Source organism: Ochotona curzoniae, unplaced genomic scaffold, assembly GCF_017591425.1.
Source record: "Ochotona curzoniae isolate NIBS_2020 unplaced genomic scaffold, NIBS_Ocur_1.0 patch421, whole genome shotgun sequence".
NCBI classification, from domain to species: domain Eukaryota; kingdom Metazoa; phylum Chordata; class Mammalia; order Lagomorpha; family Ochotonidae; genus Ochotona; species Ochotona curzoniae.
The window spans coordinates 1-17178 of record NW_024466997.1 but is presented as its reverse complement, the minus strand read 5'-3'; the positions used below and the strand labels follow the sequence as shown (position 1 = coordinate 17178).

At 45.9% G+C, this 17178-nt stretch overlaps 1 protein-coding gene across 1 annotated transcript; it reads right to left on the bottom strand.

The window, feature by feature from the left end:
• Positions 1-1841: 1841 nt before the first annotated feature.
• Positions 1842-8534, bottom strand: LOC121167670 (WW domain-containing transcription regulator protein 1-like; the record flags this gene model as incomplete). Its single annotated transcript, XM_040997222.1, has 3 exons — positions 1842-3967; positions 6561-6673; positions 8401-8534. Coding segments are annotated over 3 exons (432 nt in total), but the record flags the coding sequence as incomplete, so codon positions are not given.
• Positions 8535-17178: the final 8644 nt, after the last annotated feature.

Here is a 17178-nt window from a genome sequence, read left to right as displayed (position 1 = left end):
TCCCCACTCTGATACTCGTCTTTTAAACAAATAAATGAATGTATCTTTTTAAAAAAAAAAAAGTTAACAATGAAATATGGTTTCTAAGTGCGTGAGCTGTAGGTTCTGGATGAAGGGCAAGGTGCTTCGAGCAATATCCCTTTGTGTAGCACTGACTGAGCTGCAGGTGCTCTCACTTGTCACTTCCTGTTGAGTAGACACAGGAACAGGACAATGAAACCAAAGGGCTCAACAGACAGAGATAATACACTGTCACAAGGCCCATCTCGGAATGAAGGACGAGCTGTCACTTCGGTTTGCATTTTGACAATGAGAGAGGACGCACCGAATTACTAAAAGGAAAGAATGAGACCCCTGCAGCGCCGATGTCTCATCAGACACGATGTGCTTGCTGGCAGGACAGAGTGAAATACACACCTTTAAAATGCTCAGTGGACTTCTTCAAATAAAATGTGAAGCAGAATTGGGTGGACATTCGGGACATGGCATGGCAGCCAAAACACAGTTTGCCTAGAGAATTTTCTTTCTTGGTCAGCCAGGAGCGTTACATCAGCTGCTCCAGAAGCACCACCTCCAGAAAGGACACACACAGAGAAAGGGAGGGGAAAAAAGGCTGCATGTGGAAATTCAATTGTATTTATTTTTCTTATACAGAATCAGAAAAGTAAAAACCAGTACCAAACTCCAGGTAAAACAGTTTGATCTGATTGATTTGGTTGCATATCCCTGTATGCTAACATTCTAAATTAAAAATACACACACATGTCATATAACAGAATGTAGAAGTAGGATTTTTTTTTTAAGTACTAGTACAGAAATGATGCAGTGGGTTAGGGAAACGGTCTCCGTCAATCGCCCATTTTCCCAATTAGTCTACGATGTCCTTTTCTGTTTCAACAGCTTATTTTTTTCCCCCCTATAAAAGCTGTCCTTTCCAAAGTCGCTTCTACCGAGAACTACAGCTTGAGAACACAACTTGGAAAGAGCAGCCACCCGGCCACCATCCGCAGGGAGCTCCTCTGCCACGTGGGGGCGACAGCACCCCAGGGCTTGGTCTCGGTGCTCCCCACACCTGGCCAGGAGAGGGATGGCATTTCCCAGCCTAACCCTTCTGCTCAAAACACCAGCTAGCAATGACTCAGATAAGAATCACAACCCACTTTCCAAAATCCATTTACTTTCAGGAAAATGCATCAGGAAAAGGATCCCTGGAGCATGCTAGAAGTTTTCCATTTCACGTTTAACATGTCCTTTCCATGGCAAAAAAAAAAGAAAAAAAAGAGGGGGGTTGGGGGGAGTCGGGGGACTACTGATTGGTTTCAGAATAAGACTAGCTATCCTGGCAGTCTTATGATAAGAAATATAGTATAAATAGCACCTTATCATGAATTCTGCAAGGGTTTTAACACTTACAATAATAGGAAACAGCCGTTTAAAAACCTGCCCTTATTTTAAGATTTCTGGCTTTAGTGTTCTTTAACAAAGGCCACACTTTATGGCCCTAAAAATAGCAACAACAAAATTATATCTGGCTTCCTCTATTAGTAAACACATAGTTAAGGTCCGTATTTTATTCTGGAAAAATATTTATGATATTTATTAATAAATGTTTCAACTCATTCTGCTACAAAAGTCTTAGTATTTTTCTAATGCCACAAGCTTACTAGAAAATCACTTCTAAGAATTGATAATAGAAATCATCAACGATTCAACTACTTAAAAAAAAAAGAGAGAGTGGGGTAGCTATTTCTTTATTTAAAAACCTGAAAATGAGTCTATAAAAATATTTTTTAAAAAATACAGTAACACTGCTGAGTTTTATTAGGTCCCTTGTTTTTCTTCTTCTTTTTTTTTCTTAGAAAGAATGTACAACTCTTTTTGCAATTTTTGCTAACAAAAGAGAAAAAGATATAGCGCTCCTTTTCGATGTAGTAGCAAGAGAAACACCATCCTCAACTGCTCCAAGGACACAAAAGGAAGGAACAGGGGACATAAAGCACGGGTCCTTCGGGGTAAAGGACATCCCTCCATGGTGTCAGAGGCCGCAGCAGGTCCACGCTCTTCTCTGCCTACTTCTTCAGCCTGGACAGGGCACCCAGCACCAGCCCTGCCCCTCTGCGTCCCACGAAAAGTGCACCAAAGCCTTCGTTTCTCCGACAAGAAAATTCTTCGGGTAGAAATGCTGCAGAAGAGAATCGCTGCTCTGTCCTTTGGGGTCCCCTCTCCTACCTCCTGCCCGACTTGCTCTGGGGGGAGGGGGAATCCTATCCCTTGTCCCTTTCCATTTCACAACAGGCACCGTGCCCACCGCATCCCATGTCGGCTCCACCTCGTCTCCCACCTCTGCACTTGCCTTCTTGCCCACAAGATCAAATCCGCTCTGTAGACCTACAGTCCTGTCGATCCATCAGGACCTCAAAAAAACATCCCCAACAAATAAGCTCCCCGCAGTTGGGAATTGAAAGGTTCCTCTCAGAGACCTGAATTACGAATGAATTTCAAACAAAAGATTAAATTCATAGACTATAAATAATGTCAGTTCAAAATATTCAACAGTTGAGGACTTCATTGGCCATGCAAATAGATGGCGTGCCAGCTCAACATGACGCGCTCTCAGTCCTTCAAAGCGAATAAACAATGGTTTTTGGTTACATAAGAGGTATTGAGTACATAGGTCATGCCTTTTGATACCAACTATAGCAAACAGGATTAGGCTAATACACTTAGCAATCAATTTTGCTGAATTCAGAAACATATGTCTCCACCATAGGCTTCTGCTTCATCCTTCACACAGTTTCATAGATAGGATTATTTTAAACACTTGACATCTTAAAAGCAGAATTGAAAAGCAACAGCTTGTTGAGTGTGCTTTCAGCAGAGTTGTAAAGACAAAAAGCTGCCGCTGCTTGATCTGCCAATATCTGACTGCCCTTTGCCCTCGACAACAAAATTACATTGCTCGATAAAATTATCAAATTCTTAGCCACCATTTTAAAAAAGATCCAACTTGTAAAAGTTTTGATCCACTCATGTTTGTAATTAGTACCAAACTGGTCTCTTTGCTAAGCTCAGAGGTGTAAGACCATGACGGCCACGGCTGGGGGCCTCCCGCTGGCAGTCCAATGCCATCTGGATACCATGCAGCCGAAAGGAATGGAGCAGGCAGGACGAGGCATGCTATGGTACGTGCGCAGTAAAAGAGCTCTCAGAGCCAGCAGGGCTTCAAAACTGCATTGTATCCCACACAGCAGAATCTTACCAGCCATAGAATGATTTTTTTTGTTGTTGTTGTTGTTCTAAAGCTCAAGTTAAAAAGATTTTTAAAGCATTTGGAACTGCTATCATCATCAGTATAGCCTTTGAAACCGTAAATCAGATCTAATTTTCTGCCCATTTCCTGGACCAAATTGCCTGTCTGAATGGTTTGTACTCAAGTGATGGATGAATTTCACCTAACACCCAGAAAGTTTGGCCGTGGGAGAGCAGATAGATAGAGGGAGATAGAGAGATAGACAGAGCGGGGGCAACTCTGCGTATTCTTTCAGAGGAATGCAGGCTTGCAGAAAATGAAGATAGAATATGCATTTCTGTTTAGCTTAAGTGAGTGTTGATGCAAACCAGGCAATGATTAGGCTGGCCCCGTGGGAAGGAGGGAGTGAGCATGAGTCGTGGAGGCAGAGAGGGGAGCACCTGCGCACGCACGCTTGCTCTGCTCCATGGCTTTTTCCAAGAGGCCCAGGAAACGTCAGGTCCCAGCTGCACCCACGTTACAACAGTAGTGGTCACAGCCAGGTCAGAAAAGGCTCGCTTTTGTTCAGAGCAGACTCGACATCGTTGAAGAGAGGGATCAGATCTTCAGATTCCAGCGTTCCTAAGTCAACGTTCGTCCCGGGAAGACAGTCAAGGAAATCTGGGAAACGGGTCTGCTGGGGGTTGATGCTCATAGGTGTCTGACCTGCATTTTCTCCTGTAATGAAAGCAAAGCAAACCATTGTCATCCCTTCTGTGAAGCCCTTGACAGACACAGCTCTCATTCTCAGGGCTTCAGCCAGCCCACTGCTGACCCTCATTTAAAACAGGTGCAATGATGCTGAGCCCAGCTTCTGCAAATGCACCTCCTGGGAGTCCATGGTGATGGCTCTAGTACTTCAAGCCTCATTACCAAATGGAGACTCCCAAGGAGTTCTGGGCTCTTGGCTTTGGCCTGACCCCGCCCCAGCCAGGGCAGACATTTGGGGCAGTGAACCAGTGGCAGCTTTCATTCTTTGTCTCTCTGCCTCTCAAATAAGTGCTAAAAAGATTCCAAGAGAGAGCCACGCAGGATGGCTCAATTGGCTAAAACCTTCTCTTGTATGCACTGGGATTCCATATGGGTGCTGGTTCATGTCCCAGTTGCGCTACTTCCCATCCAGCTCCCTGCTTGTGGCCTGGGAAAGCAGTGGAGGACGGCCCAAAGCATGGGAACCCTGCACCTGTGTGGGAGACATAGGAGAAGCTCCTGGCTTCAGATCAGCTCAGCTCCAGCTGTTGCAGCTATTTGGGGAGTAAACCAGCGGATGATTCCCTGTCTCTCCTTCTTCTGTAAATTAGTACATCTTTCCAATAAAAATAAATACATCTTTTTTTAAAAAATTTTTAAGAATTAAATCCATTCTTTTAAAAAAAATCTCCCTATGGGCTTTTTTTTTTTCTTTTTTCTTTTCTTTTCTTTCTTTTTTTTTTTTTTGGCTTATTTAATTGCTTTTTATCTTTATTGGCTCCCCAGTGTTTAGAAGATGAAACTAAACAACGTTTAAACACAGGAAGGAGCTACCTAAGACTGTTCCAAAGGCAGTAAAGTAATTTTCACACCGAAAAGAGAGAGAAGACAGAACATTGAAGTCAAACACCAAAGGAAAGGAAAATGAGCAATTCAAACTATTCTTGCATTGAGTCCTCGCAGGACAGACCAGGTTGGCCCCCGAAACTTTGGATGAGGTGCTCCAGGGAAAGCCACGTGGGCAGCTCCAGCATGGCACTGGGCAGACACCTGCCTACGAGTGTGACTCTGTGACCCAGCCACAATTTGGGTTCACAGCACAGGGAGGAACCTTCTACAAGAGCCTAGCAAAACACAGGCACTGTGAGCAAATGCTTGAGGAAAACAACTTTTGCAATTAATACATTTCTCTGAAAGGCTGAAAAAGAAACAAGATGGACAGATGAGAAAAGACCTCCACCTGCTGGTTCACTCCCTCAGCGCTTGGGCTGGACCAAGGAAAACTGGCAGCCAAGAACTCCATCCAGGTCTCCTGTGTGGGAGGCAGGGACTTGAGGGCTTGAGCCATTACTGCTGCCTCCCAAGGTGCGCATTCGCAGGAAACTGGAACTGCAAACAAAGTTGAGACGCAGACCAACGCACTCCAGTACAGCTGCGGGTGTCCCAAATGCTGTCTTCAAACCTGTGCCAAATCTCTGACCCTGAGAGCATCTTTTATTTTCTTTCATCACAAAACAATTAACCATCATCAGTGATGATGATGGAAAAAGCGAATGAATTACTCCAAATACTGCACACCTCAGATGTCATTTTTTGGCTCTAGGGTATCCTCTGGCAGGTCTACCATGAGGTCCAAGATGATCTAGAAGAGCAACTTTGCATTTTACAATTGGAAGCCCCATTTCTTAAGAACAGGACAAAAGGCAACAATATCAGGGAAGCTTGCTGCGGGCTGGGTTGGAGGAGGTGAAAGTCACCTTGGTCCTGTTTCCAAATGCTGAGGCAAAATGTTGTCCCCACCCTGGAACTTAGAGCTGGCCACGTGGAATCCCCTGAGTTGCTTTGCTTTCAAATGTCCCTGCTGTCTACTTCCCAAATGCAGTCAGTGACACGAAAAAATTATGCACAGTGATAGAGCCACATAAACCAGGACCACGTCCCAAGAGAAGTGACCCATATGTTACAACTATAATCTAGCATGACACCAATACCCACTGTAGAATATGATAAAGCAGATAAGGCTTTCTTAATGGTAGTGATGAAGGGGCTATATGAAACAAGGTCAAGAAAACAGAGTCGAAAATCCTGTTCCCAGGAGCGGCTGTTGGGGCAACAATAAGATGCTACAGGAGATGCAGCAAGTGTGGCTCAGGTAGGTTGAGTCCAAGCCTCACCCACTGGAAACTTGGCCTGAGTTCCTAGCTCCCTGCTTAGCCTGGCCCAAGCTATTGCAGGAGTTTGGGAATTGAACCTTGCATGGGACATCTCCGTTGCCACTCCTTCCCCTCTGCTTTTTCAAATAAATAAAAGTTAAAAAGAATTTAATTAGGACTTTGCTTTTTTTTTTTTTTTTAAAGGCCTGGTGTGTGTCTGTGTGTGCGTGTATATCACTCTATTGGAATTGGCTACGGAGCAGGGGCTAATCACTAGTACTGGGTACTAATCATCGGGTGGCTTTCCAGTTGTCACTCGATGCCGCTACTGGGCACTAGTGCTTCTGGTTGGATTTTAGGGCTGAGGTGTCTGATGACACTATTGTCAAGCACGACCACACTGCACGCCATTGCAGCTTGTCTCCTACCTGTATCCATCTCCTCCACATTGCTGAGGAAGTCCTCTGGAGTTGTGGGGACGCTGTAGCACCCTAACCCCAGGCCGCTGTCGGTGCTCTGCTCCCGGGAGTGGTAGGGCCCTCTGGAGGGCAGAAGATGGACAAATTCAGACGCAAGCCCGCGAAAGAAGTTTGACAATGAAAGTACAGTCACAAAAACGCTAGGCTAGTATGTCCCAACAGTCTGCCTAACTTGCAAGGCAACAAAAGGAAGCAGAGTTTGTGTCTCCCTTTAACTTTGAAATATGTTCTAAGTCCATTAAAATAAGTGGTAACCACATAAAACTGATCATTCGTTGGGGCCAACAGCGTGCTGCCACCTGCAGGAGGAACATCCCATATGAATACCAGTTTGAATTGAAGCTAGACTGGTTCTAGTTCAGTTTGCTACTAATGTGCCTGGGAAAGCAGTGGAAGAAGGCCTGAGCACTGGGCCCCTGCCACCCTTGTGGGAGACCTGGATGACGCTCCTGGTGCTTGGTGTCAACCTGGCCCAACCCTGGCTACTGCAGCCATCGGGGGAGTGAACCAGCAGTTAGCACATCTCTGTTGCTCCCTCTCTTTCTGGTCACTCTGCCTTTCAAATAAATAAATACACCTTTGACAACAACAAAAATAAAATTGCTAATTTACAGGACATTGACACCAATTTCATTAACATGGACACCGTTCTATATATAAAGTGTGACACAATTTACATACATTGTTTTCAAAATAAAAACCGATATTGACTCAGTATGGACACATACGCTCATGTGCACAGGAATGACAGCCTTGGTTGGCTGTCGCAAGCAAACCAGTGAAAGGAAGGTCTCTGTTTCTCTTTGTCTCTCTGCCTTTTAAATAAAATGAAAATGAATTGATAAAAAAAAAATTATATGTGGTGGACACACCACCTTCCGAATACCAAGCCTACTTACTAGAAGAAAGAAAAAAAAAAAAAGAGAGAGATCTCAGTGGCAACAGGGATGGGTTCAAATATTAACTGTAACACATTATTTACATAAAATACGATTAGGCGGAAATGCGGCAAACGTGGGTGCTGGGTGCCTGAGCGTCAGTCTTTACGCTTTTCCGTACAGTCATTACTTTAAAGTCAACAACTTAAAAGCTCCTTTCCCCTCATGATTTCTGCTGTTTCTCCTTTTCTCTAATAGCACTTAAGACTGTACTTGTTTGTTTACCAAAAATATCCGCCGAGGCAGAAAAGATAGGAAATAACGTGTTGCTTGTGTTTCAAGGACTACAATTCAAGTTCACCATTTCTACTCATCAGGATATTTCCACTTAACAACTTTTCCTTCTGCTGTTGGGTTTCAGTTTTTAACAATCAGTTGTTTTAACTAATTTTTTAATTTATAACTTTGGGTTCACATCAAAAATGCAAGAAAAGGGGAATGAATTTCCGGTGGCATTCATGCTCTTTCCCCAATAATCTTTCACATTGCCGGAGAGCAACCACTGACTGTACTATCCTGCTAACTACAGACCTTCTCCACATCTCAGAAATGCTCCCTCTTGCTTTGCTCTCAATTTGTCATATTACAAACTTTCATCCTGCTGACTCCTTCAAACCACAGGATTCTCGTAAGTGTAATTCTAGACAACATCACCTTGTTTAAAATCTAAATCCATTTCTGCTTGCAAACTATTGACTAGGGGTTAATTCCACGTCTGACAGCTCTACCCACTCATCCCTCTGTACTCATCTCCACCCTCTACCTCCACACCTGTTCCAGTGTAAACAGAGACCATCTGATGATCCAGATCACATACTACAGACAGCAATGGTCCCCAAGCACCGACTCACCCATTGAGGAAGGGGTCTGAGCTGTTATTGGTGACAGACCTCATGTCGGGAGTCATGGCAGGTGGGTTGACCGCAGCCTGAACCGTGGCCAGAGTGTCCGCTTCCATGGGCAGCTGTCTGCAGAGAGCAGCCTCCTACACGATGCGACAAGCAGGGGGAGAGGTCAGTTACTCAAGCATCACACAATTTGGAGCACAGTAAATGTCACATGACATCTTTTCACCAAATACAAAAAAGCATTTTCTGCTCGTTGCCAGCTAAGTCCCAATCATCAGGAAATCATTAGCGCAGAAAGTCTTCCAGACTTAAGTCGCTTTATCACATCCACAAAGCAAAGGGGAAGCCCAGCTAATATTTGGCCTCTGATCGCTTATTTTGCAACTGCCCCAACCGTGCAACTGTTTAACTGCCCAAACAGGACAATGACCCCCTCAAGGCAGTTTCAGAGAGTAGATTATCTTTACCCAGCTTCCCAGGAACCAAATCAATCAAAGCCATCAGATTCCCCTGAACTAACATGTACAGTCTGGTCTTTGCCACTCACAAGCCAGCAAAGCCGGCTCCATATGGAAGTGTGTCTGACTCTGTGTCAACGGGTAGGAGAAAACAATCATAGGTTTTTAAAAGTTTGTTAGAAAGTCGGTGAAGGGGCTGGTAGTTAGCAGATCAATCAGGACTCTGGAGTGGGCTGCCTCTCCTGTGAGAATGTTGGGGTGTGTGGAGCCAACTCCAGCTCCTAACTCCAGCTTCCTTTTAATGGAGACCCTGGAAGCAGCAATAACAGCTCGAGGATCTGAACTCCTGCCATCCGTAGGGGCCACCTCCCTGGGCTCCCACTTTCAGCGTGGCTACGGAGCATCACAAGCACTCAGGGAGTGGATCACAGATGGGGGTCCAAGACACCCCACCCCTATCTGTCCGTCGGTCTCTCCCTGATTGGCTTTAAAAAGCTAATCAATGTTAATCAAAAATTTTAAGGGTCAAAAAAAAATGCCAGTCAGTTTTTCATCTGACAATTTTGTTAACTAAAATAGCTGAGGGTTGATAAGACTATGTAGATCCAATTCAAATCCCATGGACTTAGGGTCTCAGTATACTTATCACACAAAATATATAATATGTATATATAAAATATCACATATCAATACATACATAAATATATTATATGACATACAATGTTTAATAAATATATCTCTTATTTTTAGAAAGCTGGTGCTACTTCGCCAAGGAGAGTACACCCCAAAGGCTCCGAATTCGTTGACTTCCATTTACTTTCAGGCAGTACAAGCATCAGAAGTCTGACCCATTTTGACACTTTGGTGTGTTGATCCCTGCATCTCACGCCATGGCAGACCCATGCCCAACATGTGCCAAGGGCTCTTCCTCTTTCCAAGCTGAAGTCTGTGTGTCTCCTCCACCATCCCTCAGGCCCCAAGACTACAGACACCATGACATACGGAAAATGACATCATCTTGGGGGAAGTGTCTTGGTTGGCTCTCTTCCTGGGAAGAGTTAACTGCTATCTCGATAGCTCCCAGGCAAAACCAGACAGCTCCCAGTTACAACTTTCCATTGCGAGTTCACTCACGTTATGATATCACAACTCTTGACAAACCACGAGCCCTGACTGATAGGAAATCAATCTACAATGAAATAAGGATCTGTGGTTCATTTCTGTTCACGCAGTTGGCAAGTAATCAGAATACTTCACACTTTTTTTCCTATGTAGCCTATGAGTAGCAAACAAAATAAGATGAAGACTTATTTAGAGATGATTTCAGTCCATCATTCAAATCCTGGGGTAGCTTCTAAACAAATCTAGAAAAAAAATTCTGATTGTTCACATGACAAACAGTGTGCATGAGTAACCTTAGTGTCTAATTCACACTTTTCTGAATCAATTTGAGCACAGCTCTAAGCAAATACCTTTTCAATATGAAAGTGAGTGATGGTGCATTTCTTTATACTTTTTTTTTTTCAATTTTATTGGGAAGGCAAATTTATGGAGAGAAACAGACAGAAAAAGGTCTCCCAACCACTGGTTCACTCCCAAAATGACTGCAACAGCCACAGCTGAGCCAATCCAAAGCCAGGAGTCAGGAGCTTCGTTTGGAGTGGAGCAGCTGGGACATGAACTGGCACCTATATGGGATGCTAGCACTAAAAGGCAGTGGGTTAACAAACTTAGCCATCCCACCAGCTCAATCTTTATCCTTGACTAAATTTTACTGCTATGTCTTAAAAGTATGGTTTGAATTTGTGATTTTCAGGAGGTCAGAATCTAAACATAGTAAGAATAATTTCTGAAATTCATGGGGTTGAAAATACATAATTTATTATCAGTAATGACATACAATATGAAAATAAGTTTTAAAATGTCAGAGAACAGATGTAAAGCATGGAGTTCCACATTTTCTTTTCTTTTCAACAGTATTTATCTAGGAATCTGGGAGTCGAAGAGAGACAGGTAAACCAAGTTTATTGCTGACTCCCTCTTCAAGTGCCTACAGTGGTAGCAATTGGCCCAGGAACTCCAACCACATAGGTAACAGGAACCCAACTGATTATGCCACAGCCTCTGTTTCCTCATATGTGCATTAGCAGAGAGCTGGTTCTGGAGATGCAGTCGGGGGAATCGAACCCAGGTACTGTGCGCTGTTGGGCAAGGGCATCTTATTGGCAATTTGAATCACTTCGCTACACACTCACTCCTAAACTTTCTCCTTCATTTAAATTTCTCATGCATATAGCATAAAAACAATGCTGTGTGTGGCCCATTAGATACATACATTATAAGAAACTGTTATTCATAATCAAAACTGAAAGAATCTATATGTACCACATTGGGAAAAAAAAGTCTCACTGTGCAATTTCACATTTGTTCTTCTCTGTTTTAAATCAAAGAGAACTAAAATACTGTCAGTCAACATCGACGACTCCCAAGTCATCAGAGAAGGAAATGCTACATTCTGTCTGTAGGTGGCTCACACTTACCACTCTCTACCTCCAAGGATAGAAACTCAAGAGAAGCAGAAAGGATGCTGCAGGTGCCTGAACAACAACTGGGGAAATACAACTTCCGCTGGCCTGCGATAAAGTCAGAACCTTATCCTAAGATCCTTCTCGAAGGTCCTGCTAATCTAAGCCCCGCTGGGCGGCCAGGGCTGCCCTCCCTCCCTGCTTCTCTGCCATGCTCCCTCATACATTCTCTCCCATTAATACGTGTCCTTTCAGCTCTTCCCATTTCCAGCACCTGCACCAACTGTTCCCTCTGCTGCGACCCACTCCTGAGATCTTCCCTAAATTCACTTCCTTCTTTACCATCTGCCACCTACAAATGCCATTTCTTCTGGGATGTTTCTTCCTGAGCCTTGTTTAAAACAGCCTCATGGTGGTAGCATAGAGGCTAAAGTCCTTGCCTGACACGCACTTGGATCCCGTATGGGCACTGGTTCTAATCCTGGCGGCCCTGCTTCCTGTCCAGCTCCTGCTTGTGGCCTGGGAACACAGTGGAGGATGACGCAGTGCCTTGGGACCCTGCAGCTGCACCTGTGTGGGAGACCTGGATGAAGCTCCTATTTCCTGGCATCGGATCAGCTCAGCTCCAGTCACTGAGGCCACTTGGGGAGTGAATCAATGGACAGAAGATGTTCTTTCTATCTCTCAACCTCTCTGCAGATCTGCTTTTCAATAAAATAAATATCTTTTTAAAAAATCAAACAGCTTCATGTTTTTCATTGCCTCCTCCTTAACCTGCACGAGTTTTCTTTATAGTAACTTCAATTCAAATGTAAGCCCCCCCAGGTTTCTTCAGTCCAGCGTCCCCACCATCTATCACCTTGCTAGGCAAAGGGTGGGTTACTCAGTGCAGATTTGCTCCACAAGTAGATGAAAAGTAGGATCAGAATCCAAATCCGATTCAGGTTTAAGTTAGGGTGAATAATAGAAACAAAAATAAATATCCACTCTCACTTTCAAAGACAAATTTGAGTGCTCTCTTGCACAATTCCGATCGTCCAGGTGCAAACTCCCCATCCTTAGGAGATGCTCCCACAGCACCCCTTCCTGCTGCGAACACCAGATGAACAGGAGGAAAAGAGGGGCCAGGAGCAGGACCTCTTGGGCCAGGTGCTGGGATCTGAGGCTCGGCTGGCCCTGCCAACTCCCAGCCAGTGACTATGCCCGCTACATCTCAACTGTAAAGGAGGGTGACGAGGCAGCCACGGGACAGGGATGCCGTGATGACCAAGCAAAGTATCTCCTGTAAGGTGCCTGGCCAAGGGATCACCTTTAAAGTTTAATTCTTCTCAAATTGTGTATTTCTGCTTCAGAAGACAAAAGCAAAACTAAAATAAAACAATTTTAAAACCCCTCTGCTGTGTGGAATGGATCTACTCCGGATGAGAAACTTCTTTCTGGCCAACCTCGTAGAGACTGAGCGAAGTGTAACACCCAGCATCAGGCGCCAGTAGGGCCAAGAAAGCAATAGATATATTGTTCTCTGTATATCTCTTTCAGATATACAGAGAGGAGAGAGAGAATATCTTTCATCTGCTGATTCAGTCCCCAAGTGGCCACAATGGCCAGAGCTGCAATGATCCAAAGCCAGGAGCCAGGAGCTTCTGGGCCTCCTACGCAGGTGCAGGTACAGGGTCCCAAGGCACTGGGCCACCCTCCACTGTGTTCCCAGGCCACAAGCAGGGGCTGGATGGGAAGCACGGATGCCAGGACACGAACTGGCGCCCATACGGGATCCCGGTGTGTACAAGGCAAGGTGAGTGCTTTAGCTGCTAGGCAACTGCTCCGGGCCCAGATTGAGTTCCAAGCTCCTGGTTTCAACCTGGTTCAGTCTAGGCTATTGCAGACATTAGGAGAGTGAATTCACAGAAGATCTCTCTCTGTCTCTCTGTCTCTTTCACATCTCTATCTGTCCCTATGATAAATATGTGAACTAAATGGACAGTGGTAAGCAGTTTCATTTCACTCAATTATATTTTATAATACAATAGTACTATACTTAGAACTATTAAAATTCCAGCCCTTTTTTTTTTTTGGAATTTGTGCCTGTTTATGAATTGAAAAAAAATGAGCAGTATAAAAACCCAGTCTAACCTCACCAAGTCATCCCCAACCAAGCAGGAGAGGGTTGCGTTTTGCTGTTTTTGTTGCAGTATGAACATGATGGCATGTGACATCCAATGTCCTTGCACCGTCATAACCAAAGGGCAAACAAACATCCAAGTTCACCTAGACCAGGACACGAAGACCAAAGACGGGGCTTGAGCTAAGTCAGCTCCCATGCAGAGAGGGGTGACAGCTGGGGAGGCGTCTGCAGGACGTGACTCAAGCCTTGGATGCCCAGGGATCGGGTGTGGCCGTGCCTGGTCCTCAGCTTCCTCCTGAGCAGGCACAGCTGAGCCCTGGCTCTGTCTCTGCTCTCCCATCCCTGCTCCAGTTAATCCATTTATTTACAGATTCCCTCCCCCGTGGCTGCCCTCCCTGTCCTACCAAACAAGCCTCTGGCCTCCCAGGCTCTCAGGACCTGGGTTGCTCAGCATTGAGCCCTGCCTCACCCAGCCTTACAGATCCCATTACACCACCTCCTCCAGAATGCCCATCCTGACCACCACAACCAAAGCAAGTCACTCACTCCTTTCCTCCCAGTCCTAAACTCCTACATAAACAAGCCCAGCTGGTGTCCGAAATTCCAAGCCTGGTCCCAAAGTGGCATCGAACGCTAACATCCACCTTTCTCTTCACGCCATGACCACCCACCTGCGCTCACAATCCGAGGCAGATCTGACTCAGCCCCCACAAACGTTCATTCATCTGCGCCTACATTGCAAATGCTACTAAGCCTGCCTGTTCCCAGGTGCTGTCCTCGGCAGCAAATACACAGCACCTGACAAGTCAGCAGGGCCCTGACCTCATGGAAGGGTCTAGTGGAGAAGACACACAATGGGGAGACAATGGCCGGGTCTAGCCAACTCCCATCTCCTGGGTATCACCATGCACTACGGCTCCGTTCCACCTGAGTAGGAACCAGGCCATCATTGCTTCTTAAGATATGCCACCTCACCTTCCTCCCACCAGCCGAGCCAACTACCCAAAGCTGTACCAACTCTCTGTTCAACACTTCGCTGAAGTCCTTTTCTAAGAGTGACCAGAAGAGAAGAGTCAGGACAAGGAGAAGTGTGGGGAGAGAGGAGGGCTCACAGCCTACGACAAAGAGGGAAAGCATGTCAGCAGAGCAGAAGATTCGAGGGGCCTAGCCCGGACTCTCACAGGAAAGGGGAACAGCCCTCCTCGCCCCGCTCTAAAGCAGACAGAACTTTCTAGTCCAGGGTTGGTTCAGTGGGGGAACTGGCTGCCTCTCACTTCTCTGGAAAATCGGCTCCTGGAGGCCTCAAAAGTAGCTAAGGATGCAAAGGTATTAAATATGTCCAGGGGGCCTGGTATAGGAGACCAACTATGGGATCAAAAAGACACAAGTTCAATCCCAGTTCAGCTTTTATATACAGCTGTGGCATCTTTAGACTACATTCGTAAGCTTCCTTGACGAATTTCTTCATCAGAAAAAACATGGCGTGTAGGACCTGTTTTTTAAAGATTAGAAAACCTAGAGCAAGGCCCAGTGTGACTCTCCATAGAATGAGCAAAGAGTTGGGGATACAGAAGTATCAGCTACAATCAGCGTATTGCTGGCTGCGTGGGAAAGGCTACTGTGTGGGCATTCTAGCTCACTGTCTCCATTTTACAGTGAAGAAGGCAAGGGGCAGAGAGAAACAGCAACTTCCCCCAGGATCCCTTGGCTGATGAGCGGAGCTGGTAGAGTCAGGGTTATGCCTAAGGACTGAAGGCAGGCAAGCCAGCCGTGTCTGTTCCCACCAGCACAAACAGCTCAGCAGGAAGCAGCCAGCCAGCCAGGGTTGAGGTTGGCAGGCCCCACACGTTCCCAGCCCTTTCACCTACTTACTGGCTGAGAGGCGAGTGACTTTGCTTCTCTGGCCCTTTTCTCCAACTATAAAATGGAAATGCCAGGCTCTGGCTCGGCCACCTGCAGGCAGTGTAGGGGTGAAGGGAAGCCAACAGCCTGTCTCATGTCCCACGTGGGGTTCCTCCCCGAGTTGGAAACACACTGCCCGGAATGTATTTTATTCTTCTTTTCAATGTATATGGGTGGAGCTGGTGCCCTGGGGCCTCACCATACATCCCTCACACACAGTCATAAATGCTGATTGGAAGGGCCGGTTTCAGAAAGATCTAGAAAGGCACCACCCCAGTCCTTTACACCCTCTCCATATTTATTTCTTCTCACTGTCTGAGAAGGGAGTGGAAGACAGTGGCCAAATAAGGGCTTGGAGATCCTTGCGAGCCTGTGGTTGTCTGTGTCTCTCTCTGAAGCAAATAATTATATGTGGGTTAAAAAACACCTTCTCTTAGCACGCAGGGATCTGGCCAGCGAGTGGAAAAACGGGCAGGGTGGAGGATGGGGCAGACAAACTCTGTTTGCGAGCTGAAGATGTCCCTGGACACAGCCCTCGACCCTCCCTTCCTCCCAACTCCCCACGGGGCTGCAGCTGGCCTGTGCAAAAAATCAAGAGAGGAGGTGAGAAAGTCAAGAGCAGCTGAAGGCCTCCTGCAGCCCACCCTGTCCTTGGCCGAGGGAGCAGCTCCCTGGGCCAGCCCTCCCTGGGAGGAACTTCAAAGAGACACGCATGACAATCGCCTCTTTAGGGGTGCGGGGCTCCAGGGAAGTGTGTATGGCCAAAAATGGAAGACTGTCTTGTTTTAATTACAGTGGGTGGGGTGAGTGGAAACAAAAGAAAAGGGGGGAAAAAAAGGCAGTATTTTAAAATCCTGGCAGTCTTTCTGGAGCGGAGAAATTGCTCTCACTGCCCAAACCCCTAGGGAGTGCAGAGACAGAACACAGAATGATTAACCTGCTCTGCAAAGGGACAAGTTTCCCCACATCCATCATGTCCATCAGGGTCAAAGGAATCTAGAAATGGTCCCTTTTTATGGGGCCTCCTTTTCTGGAAACCTCATCACACATGCTCAGCTGCCAAGCTGTTACTGTAGGAGGATTCTTCCTGGGGCCATTGTTAATACCCTCGGCCTGTCACTCTTGTCGTTACGGATGTGCGCAACGAGCTAGTGTGACATACACTCTGTTTTCTTTTACGATCACATTAAGAAAACAGGATAACGTAGACACTCCTATCTCTTAAAACAACGGCAACAACAACAAAATCAAAGTTAAGGGAGGGCCTTGTAGCAGCACAGCAGCTTGCTGTAGGGGAAAGCCCACATCCTGGGTCACAGTGTGTGGTTCAACTCCAGTTTAGTTTCTATTCCAGCTTCCTGTCAATTGCACATCCTGGGAGACACGCAAGTACTTGGGTGCCTGCATCTCATGTGCGTGACCTGTGCTTCTGTCTCCAGCCAGCTTGGCCACTGTGGCCATGTAGGGAGTGAAGTCAGCTGATGCCAGAGCTCTCAAGCTCCGCCTTCCGAACAAAAATAAATAAGTAACACTTTAAAAGTGCTAACTGGATTTTGAAATGGAGTATTTCTTCCTACTTAGGTGATTTTAAGGTGAATTTCCTTGGTGGACCCTCCGCTTTAAAACAAGTTCCATTCATACCAGTTTTCAGAGGAATCCCACATCAGGAACCACCAGTTGTAGTCCTGGCTGCTTTGCTGTTGATCTAGCTGCCTCCTGGCAGCCTGGGGAGCTAGCAGCTTGGGCTCCTGTCACGCACGTGGGAGACCTG